Here is a 9,905-nt window from a genome sequence, read left to right on the forward strand (position 1 = left end):
ATAGCTCGTATTTGGGCAATTGGATGTTGCAGTCATAGATGTACAGGATCCAATTCATGTGTTTATATAGAAACGACCCATTAAAAGCACGTTCTACATGTCCCATTCATAAACAACTGTCCTTAACTGTTGCGCATTCGTAACTTAGGGTTATTCATGTCCACGAGGGACATAGACATTGTCCAACAATGATATAGGTGCACAACAGGACATTCATTTTCAAATGTGATTTTGTGGGCAGGGTTGGGATGTGCAATGTATTATGCATTAATGTAATTTTTTCACCATAGCTTCTGTGAATTGCAAATCGGCTGTTTTTTTCTCTCAGGTTTGTGACTGCACTGAGGTTGCCAATGCCTGGAGTCAGCATTTGAAGCTGACCAGCTGTCTCACACAATTACAAACATTACACCAGCAAGATGTTGAGCATCTTTAAGGTTTTCATTACCATCTGCTTGACGGAACTAGTGTTTTCAAGAAGCATAACATCTGGGGAAGTCCAGGCAAAAGGTATGGATTAAAATAAACAATTTCATTTTAAATCACTCAGATCCAAATCCATAATGCATCTAATCTGACACTCTCTAATGAATGGTTTGAATATATGATGAATATTCAATATATGATAAATGGAGCTGAGATATAAAAAAGTCCAGGGGAAGTTGAAGGGGATGTAATCGTTTAGAGAGTAAAACAATCCCAGTATTTCCTTGAGCCATAAACAGTGCTACCTGATCCTGCCAAAGCCCCGAGGCTCGGAAGTGTAAATCTGTCTGGCCCAGTGCCGTTAACAGGGGATTGTGGGATGCTAGGAGGGTTGGGAAAGATGAGTCTCCTATTTAATTTTACAAACACTGTGTTATACTTTATACCTGCCAGGAAGATTTTGTACCTGTCGTGTCCAATTATCTCCAAGAGTTAATAAGGTTTTCATAGTGTTTGTGTGTGTGAAAAGCCTCATGGAAACAAATCAGAGGATTGTTTTAAATCATGGTATTAGCCATAAGCTTTATGTGGCATTTTATGTTGTGCTGTTGATATGCTTAGCCTGAGTGCACCACTCTGAGTTCAAGAGAATGAAGGGAACAGATGTAGACCCTTCTGAAGACTGGGGTAAAATGTTTGTTAAAAGCATCTCTTTCTGAACAATTGTGAGCTACATTCAGTGCTAGGAAGGTGCTAAAGGTTGAAAAACCCTGTGGTGCAGCCCAACAATGTCCCACTAAGTTCCTGCCAGGAGAAATTAAAGTTATTTGAAAACTGTAAGACTTTAATGGGCAGAGCCACCCTGACAAGTGAGAAATTCAGAGCTTAAAGAACAAGAAGAGGCAGAAATTAACTTGTTTAGGGTGAAGTACAAATATGAGCATTTTATGTAGTAATAATTTGATTTATCTGCAGCTAAGTAATATAATCCCTTATTTTCAATTCAGAAATAGCACTGGTCATTGTGGATTGTAGAGGTTATAATAAACTCTATAGCTTAAATATAGATATATAGACCTTTATAAAATTTCACATTTTCTAAAAGGAAAAGTGATTTTCAAATAGCTCATTTGTAGTGTATGACCCTTCAGGATTGCAACTCACCTTCTTATGACACCATTGACTCTAAAACTAGAAAAATGGATACTGCATGAGCCTCACAGACTAGTATAGTTTTGGTTTATACATGTGTTTGTGTGTTTTGTTTAGCATGTCTTTTGTTTTCCTGCTGACCATTCACACCCTCTTTAGGGTCAGATACCAGCCAGGCCCTAGTTGTATTCAGTGAAGTTCATTAGTGTATTGGTGGAACAATGTTATGCTTCAGTGATGGAGGTGACATTGCTTGGTTAGGGGGCGTTGTTCACTCATATGTTCAAAATCACATTCACCTCCGGGCCACAAGGAACACTGCTGTGAAGTCAAAGTTAGGTCATTCTCCGCTGAGAATTGTGCTTTTGTTTGTGGCTTTGTTTGCCTGATTTGCTCCAAAACAGTGGTGATCTCTGTGAGAAAGGCTGTGGTTAGCAATTAGTGAGAAGTTATGTTAATTAGATGTGTTTATTAAATATGGATTATACTGCAGTCTAATTACTGTAGTAGTTGTTCAAAACCTCCTTTTATCTTTCCGCCAGATATCCGAGTTTCTCGACCAATGCTTATTCCTGGATTTCCTGAGAATGCTACTGTGTTGGTTGGAGGACATGTGAAGCTGGTGTGTAAACTTAGCTTTAACAAAAACCTAGCTTCAACACGTCTCCAGTGGTTCAAGAAAGACAGCAATCACCTGGGGCCTGATGGATCACCACTTCTTACAGCGCTTACGGTGAGAAAGTGATTTAAAGACCCTTTATTATGCATATTTTCTGTTTTCAGGAAAGAGGGAGTAATGTTTACATTTATTATCCCCACAGCCTCTTCTTGAGAACCTCTCCAAAATCAACATTCTTCCTTTAGTGAATGTCTCAGTTGAAGATGCTGGGGAGTATGTATGCAAAGTGGAAGACTCAGTTGGTCAAACTACTCGCTCTGCCTGGGTGAAAGTCTTATCAGGTAAGCCATATCATCCAATATCATCTGACCTTCTCTTCATCAGGGCAGATCTTCCATCATTCTCTGACAGGTCAGCCGTTGGCATTATACTGCCATGAAAACCAGTTTATTAGTATTTAGGAGGACAATACTAACCACTATAGTGGAAAAGTCAGTAAAAGGAGTAAACTTAAGTTTAGTGTGATAATGTTGCCATTACTAACTTTATTTGTCATGTTTTGTCCTAGAAGTTTCTGAAAAACCAACTGAGGAGACATCAGAGCATCTACTCCTAGAGCTTGGAGATGTACTAAAACTCCGTTGTGATACAAATCATCCTGGTACTGTCCAGTGGTTCAAGGGTGGTGTACGTGTGCAACACAATACTCGTATCCAGATAAGGGCAGCAGTCATGGAGATTGCTGATGTCACCTATGAAGATTCGGGAGTGTATGTGTGTATACTGCGTGGTACTAAAGAAGCTCTACGCAATTTCACTATCACAGTGGCAGGTACGTTCTGTGCACATGTTGACCTTTCAGCAGATTTGTATTTTTTCATTAATAACTCTTCTTTTGAATGGTTTTATAATAAGATGAACACTTACTGCTTCTTTGCAGATGCTGCAGGATCAGGAGATGACGATGAGGACAATGGCCTTGAAGATGCTGGTCCTGAGACCGAAAATGACCAGGTCTACATCTCCAGAGGTTAGTGTTCATTGTAACTACAAATTCAGTTACGTTCAGCTCCATTTTAGTTTTATAGTGATAGCTTGAAATGAACCGTTGTTTTTTATGATACGTTTTAGCACCATATTGGACTCACACTCAAAGAATGGAGAAGAAGCTCTATGCAGTCCCAGCTGGAAACACTGTCAAATTCCGCTGCCCTGCCACAGGGAGCCCTCTACCCACCATTCGCTGGCTAAAGAATGGCAGAGAATTCAGAGGAGAGCACCGTATCGGAGGCATAAAGGTGAGTGATTGTTACTTTTGTCTATTGGAGACTTAGCAATTAATTGAACTTTTTAAAATCTCACAGTAAATATCAGTATCACCTCATTTTCACATGTTACCACTTTGTCTTTGTAGCTACGACATCAGCACTGGAGCCTGGTCATGGAAAGTGTGGTTCCCTCAGACCGTGGGAACTACAGTTGTGTGCTGGAGAACAAGTATGGGTCCATCACTCACACCTACCTCTTGGACGTACTGGGTAAGAGGGCTTCTGCTTGCCTGCTCTAGACAGCCGCCTGGCTCCACGAGGAGCCATCGCAGGCTTGTCATGCTTAGCAAATGTCAGAGGCACTTAACATCAAATCAGTGAGATCCTGTACCAGCAGCTTATTGGCGTCACATAGCAAGACAGGCACCAAATGCACCTCAGAGAGAGCCACAGGCTACACTGCTACACCACAGGCAAGAGAGTTCACTCTAGTCTGTACATGTCTATACAGATATTTAAGATCTGCACTGGAAGAGGGCAATAAATATCATTACAGCAGGAGAATATAAGGTGGGGGCTGGCATCGGTTTGTATGGTACATGCCTGAAGGCGCTGTGGTTTGAGGCGTCCAGACCAATTTTCTACCTGACCTGTTTGTTAAGAGTCCGGTGTGGGGTCAACTGGTGTGTCCTAGCAGATAGGAGGAAAGAACAGAGAATAAAGAGCCCATTGACTTCAAAGCAACCCAACACATGGGCCTGGCTCTAAAAATCCCTTAATGGAACTAATTAGTGAGCACTGATCAGCTTTGGAAGTCCCGCTTGTCTATCCCTGTGCCGTATCTTTCTTCAAATGCTCTTGAATGTCAACTTTTATAGGCAACATTATTTTGTAGGATGTTTTTGATAACACTTTTGTTAAATATTTTAAGATATAGTGTAGAAAAGTACTAAGCCTTCCAATTTCTTTTTTCAGAACGCTCCCCACACAGGCCCATCCTTCAAGCTGGTTTACCCAAAAACACTACAGCTGTAGTGGGTGGAGATGCCCAGTTCCTGTGTAAAGTCTACAGTGATGCCCAGCCTCACATCCAGTGGCTAAAACACATAGAGATGAATGGCAGCCGCTATGGCCCTGATGGCATTCCTTACGTGAAGATTGTGAAGGTACTTAAAAAATCAGCCATTATACTTTTCTAGAGGTAAAACAGATCATAGTGGAGTGATCAAGCATTAAAATGTTGATTGTTTCTTCCAACATCTCAGACTGGAAGCTTGAACATGTCTGAAGTTGAAGTCTTATATCTTACAAATATCACAATGGAGGATGCAGGAGAATACACCTGCTTGGCAGGAAATTCTATTGGTTTCTCTCATCAGTCTGCTTGGCTTACAGTGTTATCAGGTAGGTTTGTATAGACACTTTGATCACACAAATCCTAAAAATTACTTGAGACTCAGAGGTGCAAGTAATGAAATCTTGTCATTTCCACAGAGGAGGATGTGACCAAGGAGATGGACCTTATGGAGGCCAAGTACACTGACATCATCATCTATGCTTCTGGTTTCCTTGCACTGGTGATGGCCATTGTCATAGTGGTCCTCTGCCGAATGCAGGTTCATCCCAGTCAGGAGCCTTTTGATACTCTCCCAGTGCAGAAACTCTCCAAATTTCCTCTACGCAGACAGGTAAGATGACACTTCTGAACAAACCTAATGATAATTCCCCAAGAAGGTGGAATTCAACAGAGCGTTCTGGATTCTAATCCTGTATGTTTTGGACCCTATCATAGTATTCAGTGGAGTCCAATTCTTCCGGAAAATCAAGTGCGTCACTGATGAGGGTGGCTCGTCTTTCCTCCAGTTGTTCCCCAATGCTGGCTGGAGTTATGGAGTTTGAACTGCCTTATGACCCTGACTGGGAGTTTCCAAGAGAGAAGTATGCAGTACCAGCAATCATAGCTGTAAAAACGTTTCCTTTTATATGATGCTGAACTGAATATTTATTTATATGATTTTGTGCCAGTTTGACATTAGGCAAACCACTTGGAGAGGGCTGCTTTGGTCAAGTGGTGAGAGCAGAAGCTTATGGGATAAACAAAGAGAGTCAAGATCAAGTGGCAACTGTAGCTGTTAAAATGCTAAAAGGTATGTTTGTACTTACATTCATTGTATTAAAGTGTGGAGCATTTTTGAATTGCAGTCTAAGAAGGAATTCTTGGTAATTTTCAGACGATGCAACTGATAAAGACCTGGCAGACCTCATCTCTGAGATGGAGCTAATGAAGGTGATGGAGAAGCACAAGAACATCATAAATCTTCTTGGTGTTTGCACACAGGATGGTAAGTTGAACACTGTGGCATCTCATGGTTGTATGAATTTCATTCGGCCATTTGACTTCAATTAAATTTTTAAAATTTGTATTTCTGGTTCAGGTCCACTGTATGTGCTGGTTGAATACGCATCTAAGGGTAGCCTACGGGAATATCTCAGAGCACGTCGACCTCCTGGCATGGACTACACCTTTGATGTGACCAAGGTTCCTGAAGAACAGCTCACCTTTAAAGACCTAGTTTCCTGTGCCTACCAAGTCGCAAGGGGCATGGAGTACCTGGCCTCTAGAAGAGTATGTTGATCGCACGGCTCAATTAGCTTCATTTTGAAATAAGCCCCCCAAATCTTATCAACACATCCCTTTTTATCAACCCGTCTGACACGTGATGCCCGGCATTCCTTAGTGGAGTGATGGTGTGTCGTGTTTACCACTGCGTCCATCCTGTCTCTGTGGGCTTTGTCCCTTTTAGCACTGCCATAAATCTGTTAGCAAGCAGCCGCTCGGACCCGCCTGTGCACTGGATCGTATTACTAGCTTTTTGTGGCCTGCTAAGAATGCAGTCGTCTGAAACCCCTCCATTAAGGACCACAAACCAGGGACCATTTTCGTCCTCTTTTTCTATCCTCAAATACCGCTACTATTTCAAATGAAAACCAAAACTTAATGACATGCATTTAGATCAGAAACCAGTTCTGTGTTGTTTTTCTGTGAAGCCCAAATCTATTTAAAGTTAGGCTTGTTTAAAGTTTTGCAAATGTTGCTCACTATATGTTGATTTATACAACATTTCTCACATAGAAAGTAGTTTGTCATTGTGAGGTTTCATCTGGTTTCATCTGCAGGATCAAAACTCTAGCCTCACTGTAAACATGTTTATCTGCTTACCAGAAGCTGAAAAGAGTCGCCAAAACATTGTTTGGGCCATTTCAACTAAATAGAATTCTTTCTTTTCTTTTCTCACCAGTGCATTCACAGAGATTTAGCAGCAAGGAATGTTCTTGTGACAGAGGACAATGTGATGAAAATCGCAGATTTTGGTTTGGCAAGAGGAGTGCATCAGATTGATTACTACAAAAAAACCACTAATGTAAGTAACAATTACATTCAAGACTTTCTTAGAACTGTAGCTAGATGTTTTTGCTGTTTTGATGACAGCACATTTGTAAGCAGGGCTGTATGAACCTTTATGTGCCGTTTTAAAATCGTAATGCTTTTAAAGACAGATGTGTAATGTGTCCATGCTGATTGGCAGACAGCTTAATAGAAGATAATTAGGAAAAGGGGGGGGGGGGGATTAGTGAAGGATTTTTGTGGATCTAAAGGAAGTGGAGTGCTTTGGCTCTGTCTGTGTGGCAACTAACTGTCCCACTCACAGCCCTGTTGTTTCCAATTTCAGGGACGTCTGCCAGTGAAATGGATGGCACCAGAAGCCTTGTTTGACAGAGTCTACACACACCAGAGTGATGTGTAAGTCTGACTAATCATTGCAGCTATGCCAAAGAATCAGCTGAGCAGGGTTCCCCCTTCAAGGAATGTCAGCCCGTTCAGATTAACCAGAATGCATCAGTACATTTGAATCGTGATGGTGGATGTTTTTAATGACTAATAAATTTGTCATAATGGCTAAAAATGTAATCAGGAAGATGATTGAAATAGTACAGTTCAAGCTGATTACCTTACATGGTATGCTGACATTTTTGATCTCTTGCTTCCTCAGTTGGTCTTTCGGGGTTTTGATGTGGGAGATTTTCACTTTGGGAGGATCACCATACCCTGGGATACCAGTAGAGGAGCTTTTTAAGCTGCTGAAGGAAGGTCATCGAATGGACAAACCTTCTAACTGCACCCATGAACTGTAAGCATCAATGTGTTCACCCAATAATTTTTTTTATATTTTCAGTCCTCAAGGTTATGTACTTATATTCAAATCATTTTTTATAGCTACATGAAGATGAGAGAGTGCTGGCATGCAGTACCAACACAAAGACCAACATTCAAACAGCTTGTGGAAGAGCTTGATAGGGTGCTGGTGTCCATTTCAGATGAGGTAAACACCTATTTAGACAAAGGTTTGAGTATTACAATGTTGTTTTATAGTCAAACCACTAAACCAGTTTTATTTTTACATTTTCAGTACCTGGACCTATCCACTCCTTTCGAACAGTATTCCCCATCTTGTGAGGACACCTCCAGCTCTTGCTCTTCAGACAATGATTCAGTGTTTACCCATGATGCTATGTCAACTGACCCATGCCTCATTGGCTACCACGACGTGTTCTCTCAGATGGACCTAAAGATAACAATGCGATAGTCCTTTTTGGCACAAGCTTGTGGACATCAGATGTTGCTATGGAAACTCTTGTATGAAAAACGGTACAAGGATTTTCACCTTTGTTACTCTGCCTAAGAACATTATAACAATGCTTAGCACTATGAAATTTGGTGATTGGTAGTTTTTAGAGAGAAACAGGTCTGGTCATGAGCTTTTTTGTTAAAATATTTTATTGAATGGTTCCTGCTGTTAAGAAAGCTACATTGGAGCAGCATACAGAAGTGTTTTCAAACCATAATAATAATTTTTTAAAAAGAGTTTTTTAAAGAGAACATTTATTTTGATATAAAAAGCAGATATCATTGATAAATATAAATCTCTCTATAAAAAATTATATTATTATTTTTTATTTAAATATCTATCTTAAATCTCAGGATCTTGCATGTTAATATGATTTTTGATTTCCTGTGAATATCTTAAAATATTTTATGTACATATCATTACAGAAGTCAATTACATTTTATAAATTATTCTAAATGATTTAAAGTGAAGGTGTTAGGTGAAGAAATAATGTAAATCTGTTCTGCAGCTATCCCTGAATGCTTCTTCATATCATTGACACATTTACAATAGCTATGTTTCGCTCCTCGTAACATTGTACACTGTCAAGGCTAAACCTCTGAGCACTCAACTTCCTGTTGTTCTGTTCATTTCATGCCTCACCGTTTGGTAAGCATGGGTTGTCATGGGCTTCTCCTCAGCCATTCATCCAATTTAAACTGAGACATTGCGGGGACCAGCAATGCTTCCATTGTCAGGACTGTACAGAAGAAAAGGACCCAACTGAATGTGCAATGCCTTGATATTGAATCATTTCAAATGGTGATTTTTGAAATGGTGATTTCAAATTGTTTGGCTGTAACTTTTTAACCCCCACAGTTTATTTGCAGGGTCCAAGCATATGCCTAAGTGGAAAATGGTCTCATGCAGATGTAATGTGTGACTGCTGGCTAAGGTGATTGGGGGGCTGTCTAATGCCTGTGTGCAAATGAGAAAGCCCCCTTATTATGCTAATAGCACCAGCTGCCCATCTTTATCTTTTAATATACAAATGCTAATGCTGGCCTTTCAAAACAAACTCAGCAATGTCCTTCAGGGAATGCAAAGCCTCATCCCACAAGCTGATAAGAAGCCAATGGCTTTTTTCAAGTTAATTTACCCTGTACTTTACATTCTTAGCTAGGGATGCTCCTACAGATCCCTTTGGGGACACTTTGGGACAATTGGTGTGCATACTCCAAATAAGTATCCAAGTTGATTTCTCCAATGTGAGCAAAACTGTTCAGTTCGATCAAGTCTTCTTTTCTGGCAGCTACAGTGATGTATGACCTCTAAATAAGAAAGAAATGCTCAAAGCAGTCCATGACACCAACAGAATTGTAAGAGTACATTCTTTGCGTACAAAACAAAACAAGAATGATAAAACACATGACATTCCATTTGTGTATTCCTCATTGTAACAATCAAACAATGTTATTATAAATTTCCCCTTAAGAGAGTTATTTTAGAATTATTTAATTTATTTGTTTATTGTTTGTTTTATATTAAATAAAGTATAATTTAAAATACTGAGCCATATTGTTTTTGTGAATGTGAGCAAATCAAAGAAAAAGTTTGAATTTTAGATCAAGCTTTTATTTTTATTAAACAAGGTTATTATTTGTTCCATGGACATCAGATCAACAAACTCGATTGTGATATTGTAAATTATTTGTAATTTGCCTGGTTCAGACAGCCAGATTGATTTACTGATCACACCTCAGTGTCATCCTC

The 9,905-nt window shown here is 39.8% G+C and overlaps 1 protein-coding gene across 2 annotated transcripts in view; it reads left to right on the forward strand.

Annotated features, from left to right (window-relative positions):
• Positions 1-9,700, forward strand: part of LOC113070110 (fibroblast growth factor receptor 4-like) — a 10,927-nt gene extending 1,227 nt beyond the window's left edge. Inside the window, exons 2-20 of one of the 2 annotated variants that reach the window (XM_026243301.1) lie at positions 329-510; positions 2,121-2,311; positions 2,400-2,538; positions 2,769-3,029; positions 3,138-3,227; positions 3,329-3,495; positions 3,612-3,735; positions 4,441-4,631; positions 4,731-4,869; positions 4,960-5,153; positions 5,258-5,403; positions 5,491-5,612; positions 5,697-5,807; positions 5,901-6,091; positions 6,765-6,887; positions 7,197-7,267; positions 7,518-7,655; positions 7,742-7,847; positions 7,935-8,111. In XM_026243301.1, the coding sequence (XP_026099086.1) occupies positions 420-510; positions 2,121-2,311; positions 2,400-2,538; positions 2,769-3,029; positions 3,138-3,227; positions 3,329-3,495; positions 3,612-3,735; positions 4,441-4,631; positions 4,731-4,869; positions 4,960-5,153; positions 5,258-5,403; positions 5,491-5,612; positions 5,697-5,807; positions 5,901-6,091; positions 6,765-6,887; positions 7,197-7,267; positions 7,518-7,655; positions 7,742-7,847; positions 7,935-8,111 (2,772 nt within the window). In that variant the 5' untranslated portion in view covers positions 329-419. Of the gene's footprint in view, positions 1-328; positions 511-2,120; positions 2,312-2,399; positions 2,539-2,765; positions 3,030-3,137; positions 3,228-3,328; positions 3,496-3,611; positions 3,736-4,440; positions 4,632-4,730; positions 4,870-4,959; positions 5,154-5,257; positions 5,404-5,490; positions 5,613-5,696; positions 5,808-5,900; positions 6,092-6,764; positions 6,888-7,196; positions 7,268-7,517; positions 7,656-7,741; positions 7,848-7,934 lie in introns of both variants that reach the window. The other variant, XM_026243300.1, reaches the window with a different exon arrangement.
• The last annotated feature ends 205 nt before the right edge of the window (positions 9,701-9,905 follow it).

The sequence above is a fragment of the Carassius auratus genome, unplaced genomic scaffold, assembly GCF_003368295.1.
Source record: "Carassius auratus strain Wakin unplaced genomic scaffold, ASM336829v1 scaf_tig00002951, whole genome shotgun sequence".
Lineage (NCBI taxonomy): Eukaryota > Metazoa > Chordata > Actinopteri > Cypriniformes > Cyprinidae > Carassius > Carassius auratus.